This window comes from Callorhinchus milii, unplaced genomic scaffold, assembly GCF_018977255.1.
Source record: "Callorhinchus milii isolate IMCB2004 unplaced genomic scaffold, IMCB_Cmil_1.0 Scaffold4, whole genome shotgun sequence".
Taxonomy (NCBI): Eukaryota; Metazoa; Chordata; class Chondrichthyes; order Chimaeriformes; family Callorhinchidae; genus Callorhinchus; species Callorhinchus milii.
In genome coordinates, this window is record NW_024704745.1 from 25,664,759 (window position 1) to 25,679,290 (window position 14,532).

Here is a 14,532-nt window from a genome sequence, read left to right on the forward strand (position 1 = left end):
CTGCTATCTCCTGAGGGAAGCTTTCACATACAGTAGATACTCTTGTAATTTCCTTTCATCCCTCTCATGCCAGTAGCATATAATTCATTGTGTCATCTTGGAGTATTTGGTTATCCCAGTCTTCTGTTCCTAAATCCTTCATCCTGTTCTCAAGTGTCTCCTTTGATTGAACTGACTGACACAGCAACAATTGATTTTGTAGTCTTACAAATCAACTATTGGAAACCACACTCTTATCTATTTTAAGATTCTCTTAACTATTTTAAGACTGTTTAATATTAAACCTGTGCCCTTTATTTCAACTCGCAATCAAAACTGTTGACATGTACGTGTCTCTCAGAATTTTAAAAACCTGGCTTGTGTTGTTTCTGTATGTTTTACATATAATGAATCAGCTTTACAAGCCTCTCTTCATTACTTAAGAGTTTCAAGTCACAGAATTGTCCATGTCACTTGTCACTTCCAAAGCAGAAATATCCTTTCAATGTTAAATGTCCAAAACTATACAAAATATTCAAAATCTGTCCCAGTTAACTATGCAACTTTAGAATAACAAAGTCAATTTAATTTTCAAATACTTTCAACGAGCAACCAAGTATTTGAATAGCTTTATTGGCAAAGGCATAAGATTGACTGAAAACCTTTAGTCAATCAATAAACACACTCAAACCCTTATCCTTTTGCTGCTCTGCTCATGGGCAATCCTTTATGTTGTATAAACATTTACTGTTTCTTCTTCCAATAGGCATTACTTTTTTTAAAAATATATTGTTTTTATCAATAATAAAATGTATCTGCCTGGTTTTGGCACATCTGCCTAATCAGCCCAGATTGTCATGAATTCTATTTATTATTTTTATATTCACTAACCACATACCTTGGAATTATCATAATATTTGAGGATTAGCAAATGGACTAACCTTGGCGAAATGTGCATACTGTTTGCGGGTTCCAATAAATTTACTTACCTTGACTTTCTGAGCTACAATGGGATTTTGAGAATTGAATGAGAGCTCATTCATAAAATAATTATTAGCCTTTGATCTGCTTGAATTGTCAAATATTTATGAAGCCCTGGGTTAGTTTCACCTGAATTAAAGGACTGATGTAGCCTTTTGGTAATATCTTCTCTGAGCTTCTTCCAGTCAGCTGGATGCCTGCTGATTAAAATTAAGTTTCTTTTATATGGCAAGCAGCCAACTGACCAGAAAAAGCTGACTGTAGGGAATCAGATTAAGGGCGATATAAATTAAGGAGTTTGTAAAAAATTTGTGGCATTCCTTAAAGCTCTCCCTATGCTAATTAACATTAAGAGCAGGTTAAGGAATCCTGCAAATTTTGATCGTCTTTGTTAAATTATTTATAGCGACTTTCACGTCGGGAGGACATCCCAAGGTGCTGGGCAGTCAGGGATTCCACTGTACAATATAAATGTAGTACATTACAATTTACATTATACAGTATCTTTCAAATCGGGAGGATGTCCCAAAATGCTCGACAATTTTCCTCGGCACCTATGCTGAGGATGGGAGCTGAGAGGGTTCAGGAGGAGAAAGGTGACCAAAAACACGACCAAAGAGATATGTTTTGAAGAGTAAAAGGGAAGGAAGCAGTCGAAATAACCTGGGAATCAAATTCCAGAGACAAAGCCAAATGGCTTAAAGATTCCCCCTTTCCCCACCTATAGTAGCCAGATAAAGTGGAGAGTATGTAATAGGTCAGTGTCAGCTGAGCAAATGGATTGGCTGGCTTGGGAAGGGTGAAAGAGTTTGTAGCATAGAGTAGGACGAGGGATTTAAAAGTGAGAACGAGGATCTTATACTTGATCCATTGGGGGATGGGGAGCCAGTAGAGCTGCGTAAGGATATACGATGGTCACAAGAAGAGCGAAAGGAGATCTTGGGAAAATGGTTTCACACACAGAGTTGTTGGGATGTGGAATGCGCTGCCAATAAAGTCGTAGAGGCAGAGCCTATTGTAAGTTTCAAGAGGGAAGAAGATAGGTATACAAAAGATAAAGGCTTGAAGGGATACGGGAACAAGGTAGGGGTGATTGAATGAACAGTTTGCTCTGAAAGCTGATGCATACTTGATGCATACTGAATATAGCCTCCTTCTGCAATGTCAATTTCAATGATTTTAATAATAATTGATACATTATCCACTTGCCTGTTCAAGTCTTGATGTTCCATTCAGTGCGCTATTGTCAATGGGGTTGTCTTGTGAATTCTTTTTCTGCAAATTTCCGGAAGCATCTCTGAACATTGTGTCTTTTTCCAACATGCTGTCCTGTTTAGCAATTGGTAGAGCGAAAGGATTGCTACAGAAACAAGAACAATAATTGCAGTCAAATTACCTTCCCCTGTAGATCAGCACAAAAGCAACTTTATTATAAAGAAAATCAAGTACAAAGAAGGCTTCTAATCAATAAGGACGTTTCTCTATAGTCAGAAAATACAACTTGTTGTCTAAAACAATTGGAGGCAAAGTCACAAACAGTCATATTTTAAGGCCATATTGATTCTCTTTTGTGTATATCAGATCCACATCAAAGAGAAAATAATCCGAAAAAGATAATGAGTTTTTATTGCAATTCAAGTTAGTAACATTTAGGAAATGTCACAAGTTAAATTGTACTGTTTCTTTAAAAAAAAGTATCAATGAAACACACATACGTTTAATGTGAGAACCAGAGAATATTAATGATTGCATGCAAGGGATATTGATCTAGCAAAGATGATATTAGAGATGATTTCTCCTGTATAAAAATCTCCTAACTCTGAGATATGGGATCTAATATGTGATATGTGAAACCAGATATCATTACAACTTCAGTTTTGCCACGGGAATTTGCAAATATAACCACAATCCCAAATGTCGGCAAAACCGAAAAAAGGCCAAATAAGTCCAACTAAAAATCGGAAAGAAAACAACAGTAACAAAACGTTCTTGCTGCTTTCAGAGTCATGGATTTCTTTCAGCAAATCGTTTTAGAAAATGCCACAATTTCAGGCACTAACCTGAAGCCACAAATAGCAGTGACCGCTGTTTTACAAATGCTACATTTCAGACACCCACTGAAGTTAATAAAGGCCACATTTTGTTAGAAAAGTGGAACATTGTTTAGAGGAGTGGTGAATTATCATCTAAACTCTTTCTCCTTGAGCCAGTATACAATGTCCCCTCGCAGTCTCCTTCAGTTTTAAAAATCATGATATGGTTGCAGGAAGAACACCCTTCAACTTATTTGATCTCATCCTTCCAGCACCCTTATGTTCTGGTCAATGGAACAAATATCCCGAGACACTAGCCTTGGCGAAGTATGTTATATATATGAAAGTTGTTGTGGTTGATCATGTTCAAACAGTTACAGTTCATTTGAAGAAGGTATAAATGAGAACAACTTCACTACTTGATCTCACCCTTTATATTACTTAGTGATCCAATCTGATTCTCAGATTCAGAGTTATAATGAAAGGGAGTAATAATTGTAGTAAACCAAAGTATTTTGCTTGCAATGAATATGTAATTTATTATGTCAATTTAAATATTGACAGGAGGATTGCTAGAATTATTCTAACCCTGTTGGACAGGCAAACAATTTCTCACTTTTCATCTGTTTACATTAATATCAAATACATTTTAGTGAAATTATTGATAATTCAAAGGGAAAATTAATTTAACATGCACATTTTGAGTGCGATTTTATTGAAACTAATGTAAATATTATTTCAGAAATGTGGCTTAGGTTAAATTGTATTAACACGTTTAGTGTGACAACCAGGAAATATTAATTGCTGATTTAATCCCTGTGCATGTCAGGGATATTGATACAGCAATGATGATATTAGAGATGATTTTACCTGTACAATAGTCTCCTTACTCTGATACACACACTGAAAGTTTTTATGGCTTAGTCTATGTTTGACATTTAACTTTTTTTGACAGTGTAAGTATTAGAGTGTATTTTTCTCTGGATGCTGTAACGCTAAAGCCATTCAGTGGTGCAATACTTTGGAATTTGCGAGCTTTACAAGGAGTAAACCATGGGTTAAACGTGTATAAACAGACAGATTTACAAGTGTCTTTAAATATGAAATTATTTAAAGGCTTATGTGGTGGAGTAGAATTTCATGAGTTGGTCTGATAAACATCTGTTTTCAGAATTCATTTCTTTACAAATCTTTCCTGAATCCTGTTATGAATACTGCCCTTGAACCCATTGTCTCTTTTTCTTATGGTAGATTCTTAAATACGCATCAAAACTATCTCATAATTCATTTTAGGCATAATATAAAGCCCATTCTGATAGAATATAATTGATGTAAAATTCAGTTGTGTTGTAATAGGTGTAATGCACTACTGTAAAGCTACTTTGTTACACAATAAGTTTTTTTTGTTGGAACTTGTTTCAGTGTGATTCTAAATTTTTCAAGCCACCGATGATGATGAAATGCCTCAAATTCATTTGATCAGACAGGACCTCAGTTTATTGGTTTGCCTGAAGGATTTGACTTCTGACAATGCAGCACTTCCCTAAAACCATGAGCTTAAAGTCAAGATCTGGAGCCTGAAACTACAACCTTCTGACTCAGAGGCAAGAATGATACCAACTGAGGCAGGAATGTATTAACTCTACTTATACATGAATGTGTTTTCACAGTAAAATATAATTTTGTATTACATATTGAAACTTCTATAAGATCTGCAGAGATAATATTAAAATTGCCACTTCATACCCTGACTGTCAACTTGATTTTTTTCTTGTATTGGAGAATGCAACTTCTGACAGCTCTTCATGAGAATGCATGAAATTGACAGGCAATTTTTTTGTTGTCAATCACAGATTACTTGGATATAATTGGATATTCTGGTATGTATCATTTAAATTCAGTTATCTTTATTCAATCATTTATTCCCTCTCTATTTCCAATTTGCATTTATTTCTCCCACTATTTGTTGTTAGGAAATAAATAATGACTATTTATTTTGTTTACCTACTCAAATAACGTCAAACAATCTAAAAAATAATCATACTTTCCAATGTGGTAAATAGCATGTAGCATGTGAAGTGGAGAGATAAGGATACAGTGAGGATATAAAATCTAGAATTTGCTTTCTGGATTTGCAAATACCATTTTGATTCACAAAGCACGAATCTTTCCAGTAACTAGAAATGCAATGAAATTTACTTCTGGAATGGAATTCCATGAATCAACATGACTCACGTACTATTATAAACAGGAGTCATTATCATGGACATAGATAGAAAATAATAATAATAATCCTTGCATTTGATATAGTGCCTCATCACATCTTCAAGACAAATCAAAGCACTTCACAATAAAGTGTAAGGTGAATTGACAGTATATTTTGTGGGTGAAACACGGCAGCTAATTGCGCACAACAAGTAACGATAAACATATAGAAATGTATAGGTATGATACCACAAATAACCATGAACCTATATAAAAAATGGGAGACTATTTGGCCTCTTTCATGCTATTCTCCTGCTTTTTCTCTATTTTCAACCCTAATTCATATTCATCGACAAAGTAACGCACAGTACTTTAAAGGTTACAAAGCCCTTTTCCCAGCTCCAAAGTATCAGCAATAGGTTTTAAACTAATTGCTGAACATGTCAGATTGCCAGATGATGCCTTCTGATTCCCCTAAATGGAGGCTAAATTAGATATTATAGGTATTTGGTGCATGATAAGGAAGCATTTTGGAAGGTCAAGAAGGTTGTGTTAGATATAGAATCAACGTGTGATGTGAAATCATGTTAATATTATTTTTAAACAAAAATTAATTATGCAATATAATTCTGAGTATGCAATTCAATATATTCTTATTTGCATAGTATTTCACAATAGATCTTTCAATGTGAATGATAAAGGAATAACTAAACTATTAACTATGTTTCACTTGGTCATTATTGGGGTTGGCCACATTCTCTAACAAGTTCACAAATCTTGTTGTGTACACCACATACAACCCCATGAATGTGCAAGCACATTTTTTGCAGCAAATTCCAATAAATAAAAAATAATGTCAATTGCATTTAATATGCCTTAACATGCCAAAAGGTTTCAGAACCCTCATTATCTATAAGCCTGACTGTTTTCTAACATGAAACATAAAGGAGGAGGAGGTATGAATAAGACTTTGCTGAAAGATTAATTCATATTCGTCAGATATGACTAGCGCTAACTATAGGGAAGCTTAGGATTGTTCAGATTCATGAATCAGACATCAGCATGTGGTAAATAAAGGTGCAATAAAATGAATTCTTATGTCGTGCTATTAGAGGATGAGATGGTGGGGGTGATGACAAATAGACTAACTACATTGTACGAACCATGTAACTAGCGGTAAAGGAATGTCAAAGTCAATTACCACAGGGAAGTCTGTTATGCAGAGATTTTCCAACACCTTACATTTATGTAGAACCTGCCACATAAAAGCATGTCTCGAAGCACTTTGACAAATGTAGCAGCAAGGAAATGAGAGGTTTAAAGATGTTGATCTACTGAGAGTAGTAGACCACATTACATGCAAACTCAGTTATAAGGTTCCTGATAAGGTGGATTCGCCTATAGGATGGGTGCTTTGTGGACCAGCTAAAAATGACTGACTTCTGGGTCATTAGGTGATCATCAATGTCACTTTCTGCATAATGAGGAAGCCCTTGCACACAGAGCACATGCAAATCATGTAGGAAATGATGTCGGATATCACCTGACAAGTCAGATGTCAACCATTATTTGATAATGGATGATGGTTAGTGCAGGGAGTGGCATACAATGCTGAGTGGCAGGAAATGACATTTTGTTTTGACTTTGTGTACTGTTACAACAAGATGCTGGGTTTATGGAACTGAAACAGAGCTATGAATGGACTTACTGTATTATTGATTAATAATGTATTATTGATTCTACCACTACCAAATTTGGTTTTAGGCTTACCGTTGCTTTAATCACTGGTTTAATCCTCTTCCCGTAGGAAAAGGTGGAAACAATAAAATCCTTGCACTTTGCATTTCATTCCTGTTTCCATATGCTTTGCAAATCCCTTCTCCATTTTCCAACAGAAAACTTAAAATCAATTTAAAAGTTTCTGGGGGCATTAATAAGCCTGAATGAGAATGAAAAAAATTACAAACAGCTTGAGCTACGGGTGGCAAGGCCACTCAATCGCTTGGTTTGAATTATATTAAATTATAATTTTCAAGCAGCTTTTTACATCTACTACCTAGGCAGTTAGATAGATTGAGCGCTAATCTCCTTCCCTAAAGTCTATAATTAATCAAGCCAGCAAGATTGGGGATAGGATCTTCTTCTTTGATGTACGCTCAGTGTTTTCAGATAGTATCAATGGCATGTTTCTAAGTAATAGCCGTGGTACTTCATTTAAGTTGTGGTTACCTGAGAGAGAATATTAAGGATGATGCTTATCCAAACCCTTTTGTAAAGTTTAAAGTCTTATCTTTCCTTTTCTCATTGTCTGGAATTTCTTGCAAGAGCGGAAGAGGCTTAGGAGTACAAACATTTGGAGTATAAACACCTGCACAGACTAGTTGGGGTGAATGGCCAATTCCCATGAGATAATGTATTGTTCTATGTAATTTTGTGTATAACTTAATCTTTTATTCAATAAATGAATCATTGGGTTTGCTTCTCTTCTTTAGTTTTGTCCCCTACTCTTGATGGTGCTGATTTGTGCAACAATACCATTCCATAGGCACTGACAGCCCTCCAGTAACTTGATCAAGTCCCCGTCCTCACACGTGAATGTGGATATTGAGCGTGGCTGTTCAGTCACAGGAGATATCATAGCTCAGCCCAGTCCAGGTTTCACTTCACATCAATAAATGTGAACTTTCCAAAAGGGAGGGAGCAGGAGCCATTGGTTAGTGATCAGGAGTATGAATTCTAGCTGATTTCTCCTCATCAATACAGAACACCTGTACTAGCATCTCAACTGATACCCCAGCAAAGATCATCAAAGTCAGAAAGCATTCAAACTAGTAACATTTTGAGTTAGATGATTTAGTGCTACATCAAATGATTTCTTTACTCACATGGGCATCACTAAAGCAGAAGTGAATATTTTGCACATCAATGAGGAATGTCAGAACTTGGGATGCAAACCTTCTCTACTTGTTACAACCAGTATAATTAAAATGTAACATTCATAAACTGGAAGTCACTTTGCTAATTGTGACTTTCTATTCAACTCCAATCATAGGCTCACTTCTAGATTCACTAAGCAGCCAGCATTTGCTTTCCAGCTTTTTGTCAGATTTTGTGTTCCTTTTCTTGCCAGAGAAACAACTAGGTGGAAAAATGAGGGCCCCCATTGCAGCTTGCAATGCGTGTTAGGTACATTATTTCAGTCAAAGGTATAATATTTCCTTTTAGTTCCTTTTGGAGTGAAAATCTAACACAGCACACATTTTACCTTTCCCTGTCATAAAACAATTTAAAAAAACTAATTCAAATTGCGGTCAACTCCTTGACTACCACAAGCAGATTTTGAAAACAGACAAAATAATGTATCACCAACAACAAATATTATGCTTTTACAATCCTGATCTAATAATTGACTGGTAGGGACTATTTCAGCTCCTATCTGACTGCTGTTGCTATCTGTGGGCATGTATAAAAATATAACACAAAACTGCTTGACCAATGGTAAGAACTCATTAACTTACAGCTCCCACTTGGCTATCAAATGCAGTCTATCATTTAGTGTGGATTTCCCTCTTCAAAGAGATATGACTGAGGTTGGTTGTGCATCACAAAATGTGGACATGGATCAGAGCTGGTCTGTTCACTAAAATGCTTAAAATTTGCTTAAAATGGAATTTGCAGAAGTGAGGCAGTTAGAACTATTCCTAGCTCATTCTGTTGCAGAGTTAAACTGTACCTTATAATAGGTTGAAATGGTTTGGAAAGATTACCTAACTTTTCTTCAAACCTGGATCAGCTAAAATTGATTCATATTATGCCCAAGATTTTGTTTATACTTTTGACCAATGCTTCAAGTACACTGACAATGACTGAGGCTTTTGCTTTGAAACTTTTTACTGTATAATTTTCAGATCAAACCAAGAATGAAAGCAATGACAGTAGAGTCATGAAGAGAATTCTTACAGTTTTTTGACGGGCACAGGAACATCATGAATGATCTCTTCGTAGGTTTCCTCTTGTGATTCTGGAACAGGGCAGGAAGTTCCAGACAGTTTCCACCTCTCGTTCCAGTCTGCTTCTGCCTTCAACAAAATTTCTTCCAGAAATTTAGAGGCTGCAATATCTACCAATCAGAGAGACAATACTGTTACAAGTTCTGAACTACACAAACTGCCTGAACATTGTGCTCTGATTAGTAGTATTCAAGTCATATTAGTCACTCATAAAGTCAGATGAAATAAAAGTATTACAGGACTATTTTAAGACTTATTTTTCTGTATGTTTTAACTTTAAATATCTGTTGTATAGGATATCTTTCAAACCTATTATAATTGCAATCTGTAATAATTAAAGCTGAATACCACAGTATTCAAACATGTGTAATTGACACTATTAATATTTTATATTAAGTTAAAAACAGAAATATTCATATGATTTTGCAAAGGGCTTTTGCTAGCTATATATATATTTTGCAAGCATGTAATATCTTTTCCATATAATATCTGAAAATTTTGCACACAATATCTATATATATATCATACATATCAGCTATTTCCAAGTGACAAAACTCTGGGACGATCCTGACATCAGGTGGGACTTTACTTAAGTTGACTGTTGACTTCGAACTTTTTTCCAGTGTCTTGGAATACCGCATTCGATACGGTCGACCACGCTATCCTACTCCACCGCTTGTCCTCCCACCTAAACCTTCAAGGCACTGTCCTTGAATGGTTTAGGTCGTACCTTTCTCACCGTCTTCACTTTGTCTCAATGAATGGCTTCTCCTCCACCCCCCGTACTGTCTCATGTGGTGTCCCTCAGGGCTCTGTCCTCGGTCCCCTCCTCTTCACCCTCTATATGCTCCCCCTCGGTGACATCATCCGCAGACATGGAGTTAACTTCCACATGTATGCGGATGACACCCAACTCTACCTTTCCTCCTCTACTCTCAACTCCACGACCACCGATGTCCTGACAGCCTGCCTGTCCGACATCGAGTCCTGGACGAGAGACAACTTTCTTCAGCTCAACGTGCGAAAAACCGAGGCCCTCCTGATTGGCTCACGTCAGCGCCTCCGCACCTCAGGCGCTGACACCATCAGCATCCAAGGCTGCACTCTCCACCTCTCAAAGCCAGTCAGGAACCTCGGCGTTTTGTTCGACCCTGAGCTGTCCTTTCTCCCTCACATCCGCACTACAACTGGCACCGCCTTCCATCACCTTCGGAACATCGCCAGACTACGGCACTACCTCACCCCTCACGCTGCTGAAACCCTGGTCCACGCCTTTGTCACCTCAAGGCTGGACTATGGGAACTCTCTCCTCGCCGGCCTTCCCGCCACCTCCCTCCACAAGCTGCAGGTCATTCAGAACTCTGCAGCTCGTGTACTGTCCCGCACCAGGCTTCGCGACCACATCACTCCCACCCTCGCTCGCCTCCACTGGCTCCCCATCCCCCAGAGGATTGATTTCAAGATCCTCATCCTCACCTACAAGGCCATTCACGGCCTTGCTCCCTCCTACCTCTCCAACCTACTATCCCCCTACCTACCTGCCCGTACCCTCCGTTCCTCTGGCTCTGGTCTGCTCCACGTCCCCCGCCCCAACCGCCCTACCATCGGTGGTCGGGCCTTCAGCCTCTCAGCCCCCAGGCTCTGGAACTCCATCCCCCAGTGCCTTCGCCTTGCTTCCTCCCTTTCCTCCTTCAAGGCCGGTCTCAAAACCTTTCTCTTTGACCGTGCCTTCAGCTCCCCTCTCGACTCTCTTCCCCCTCCTCGCTCCCTCCCTTCCCTCCCCTCACCCTGACCATTTCCCCCTCCTTGCTCCCTCCCTTCCCTCACCCTGACCATTTCCCCCTCCTCGCTCCCTCCCTTCCCTCCCCTCACCCTGACCATTTCCCCCCTGCTCGGGTCATGACCCAACTGTGCAGCGCCTTGGGACGTCCTCCTGACGTGAAAGGCGCTTTATAAATGGAATCTTGTTGTTGTTGTTGTTGTTGTTGTTGGAACACATTTTTTAGCAACACATTTGTAATTTTGGCCTCCTTGGCCATTTAGTCAGACAGTAACTTATTCCATGTGGGTGTTAAGCAACATAAAGTAGGACGGCCACCACTATGTGACCACAATCAAATCTGCATATTTTTGATCAGTTCCCTGACCTTCAATTACCTGTGGACTGGCCCTGGAGACTTTTATAATGTGCAGGGTCCTCACAAATTATGCAATTTATGAAGCCAAGTAAAAATAGTTCTGAATCATTTATTGTGACTGGTGATTCTCACTGCTGGTACGCAACAGTTATTGAACTTGAAGTGAGAGAATACCCAGAAAAAACGCCTTGCAACCTTCTTGTTTTCTGAGAAGAAATATGGTATGACGAATGTGCCTTCAGTTGGCATTATGGAAGGATTATGTCAAGGGACCTCAGACTCTCTCTCCAGGATTGTTCAGTTTGGATAGAATACTTTGTATCAGCAGTGTTACTAAGGGACCAGGATACAATGACAAATTGAGTCTTCAGAGAGATTCCAACAAATATGAGCTACAACCTGGGTAAAGGAGCTGAGCAGGAAGGATTATTCCTGATTAATAATGGTTAATATTTGTTCAGTTTACCAGTTTTTTCAATGTGATCCTGGGTATTGAACTGCATATTTTGTGATCTGATTCCAAATGTATAGATTTTTTTAAAAAAATGTAGTTTCCAATTATTTTCTAATTTTTTCCCTATTGGAATATTTTCCTGGTTCATAGCCTCCTCATAATAAGTACAATTCTCCAAATACTGGTTGGTTCCTTAGAATATCCCGTCCAAATAGTCACTTTTGATATGTGAGTTTTGGCAGTAAGACTAAGTAGGCCACTCAAATCTAGAAGACATAACAGTGATCTATCACTCCTCACCTGGTTGCCTACTCCACAGGTAGTAAATATAGAATTTCTTGAATCACAACTTTGACACTAAAATACAAGTTGGCAAAGGGAAGATCTCATGAAGTTACTAGTTTCCAGCGTAACCTGGATATCTTGTAAAAATCAACCCATAACAATATAATCATTAATAATAGTAGTCATCCTGCTGTTGATGGCAGCACTCTAGTCTATGGGTCAGAAACGTATGGGTTCAAGCTCATGTCAGAACTATGTCAGTCTAGACTGATTGTGATAGATGCTATTTACTTTCTTAAGTGTCCCTTAAAGATCCCATGGCACTATTCAAAAACCGAAGGGAGTTTTTCTCAGTGCCCTAGCCAACAATCTTCGGATAATATTGTTTATTTAGTTCATTGTTTGCGTGACATTACTGTGTGCAAATGGCTGCCTCACATATTCAATCACTATTGTTTACAGAAACTTTGTGAAGCGCTTTGAGCCTGAGACATACTCGAAGTTATAGGTGTTGTACCAAAATTCAAGGACTTTGCCCCTTAATCACATTGTGCAGTCCCTTAGAGTTGCAATCACTGCTTTGTGTTACTGTGTACTGCGCTTAAGTTTGCATTCCATATCCAGCTTTAGAACATGATTACTGATTGATTAGGTTGTGTTTATGTAGAGGCTCTGATTTCTTAAAATTCTTATTGTGATGCTGTGATAACTGAGTTTTAACAATCACATGCTGTCCACATTGACTTACTGTAACATGGTCCTAAACACTACAAACTTTTATGAAACAAAATGTGTTTCTTTTTTTAAATAAAACACACATCTAATTTTATTGAAACTTGCCATATTTCAGATGTCATATCTAAGAATCTTGACATTTTCAGCTTATCTCTTTTCTCACTGTACTTTATTGTGGGACCCTATGTCATAGATAAATCAATGCAATCCATTTAAACTCTCCTTCAAAAGCACTGCAGAATGTCCTTTATGTGGAAGTAATCAAGCAATGAAAAACAAAATGACAAGCAACATCCATTCATCCTGTCAGAGAACAGAATCAGTCTTGCAGCTTGGTCACTGAATATTGAGTCAGTTTCACACACCTGTGGCCTTCTCTTCATTGCAGTTAAGAAGATTAGGATTTGCATGGTGTTTCAAAAGCAACTTCACAATGGTAGTCTGTGAAAGAAACAAATGTTTTAATGCTTTTTTAGTTTTCATGCCTACACACTTGCATTATTTATTCAACCACCAAACAATACTTTTGGTTTGGAGAATTGAACATCACGAATGTGTACCATCTGTTGACTATTATACTATGAGTAAAAATATAGCTATCATACTGAAAAACACTGAATTTGAATCATTTAACCATAAACTGTAGTCTGCAAGCTGTTCAATTGTCAAGATTTACCGATTGTAATTTTGTGGTTTCTTTTCACCGGTACAATATATCTTCCTCTCTCTTCTGTGTTTGAAGGATAATCTGACTCAATTGGGAAGAACTTTTGGCCAAAAAAATTCGAATTGCTTGGATCTACAATATTTATCATATGGTTTATCAGAAAAGGAATATTTTCCAATCTTTGCATAAAGTGTCTGAGTACTTTTGTCCAGTTGCTATGGAATTGAATTAAACCAGTCATATCCCTATACTGCTCATAGCTCTATAATTTCATGGATCCTCACCGTCAACTAAAATATAACCAATTTGCATCACAAGTGGGGAAGCATAGGTTATTTGAATATCAAGTATCAATAACAAGCCTGATGACTAGTAATATTCAATGCACACTTCAAGCTCCTGTTATAAACTCACACTCAAGCTTACTTATCCTTTTTCCCAAATAGGTTCCATATACCAAATTTAGCAAACATACAATAAATTTGTGGCCCATTTTAGAGTACACTTTCATAACAAGAGGTCCATTAAAACCACAGCAACAACTTGCATTTAGATAGTGCCCTTCACAAAGGGTAACGTCTCCTAGTGCTTTACAGGTACAAGGTTGGACACTGAACAAGAGAGAGGGGTTTGAGGGTAAAGAAGGTGGCCGGGTTGAAAGAGGTTAAATTTGTGGTGGGACTTAAAGACTGAAAGAGAGCTGGCATAACTCTCGGCTTGGTCACTGCTGAGAGAGTGGGGACGGGCAGGTGAGCGGAGAGAGCACGCAGAGGAGTAGGATAGGAGGCGATCAAAGAGATAAGGAGGTGCCAGAGACTGGACGTATTTATAGATGAGGGTGAGGACCTTGAAATCGGTCTGCTGATAGATGAGTATGATGGGTGCTCAGAGTTTGGTGTGCGTGAAGATACAGAGTTTTACGCAGTATTATACGGCATTGTGCTTAAAAAAATGATTAATATTAAAAAATAATAAACTTAAACACAATATAATAAAAGAACAGATTTCAATATAAGAAGCTACATCTATATAGCACCTTTCAAGA

At 37.8% G+C, this 14,532-nt stretch overlaps 1 protein-coding gene across 1 annotated transcript in view; it reads right to left on the reverse strand.

Annotated features, from left to right (window-relative positions):
- Positions 1 to 14,532, reverse strand: part of myo16 (myosin XVI) — a 247,081-nt gene that overhangs the window by 140,515 nt on the left and 92,034 nt on the right. The window contains exons 8-10 of the mRNA XM_042334636.1: positions 13,186 to 13,261; positions 9,159 to 9,318; positions 2,170 to 2,320 (exon numbers count right to left, since the gene is read on the reverse strand). Coding sequence (XP_042190570.1) covers positions 2,170 to 2,320; positions 9,159 to 9,318; positions 13,186 to 13,261 — 387 coding nt within the window. The remainder of the gene's footprint in view (positions 1 to 2,169; positions 2,321 to 9,158; positions 9,319 to 13,185; positions 13,262 to 14,532) is intronic.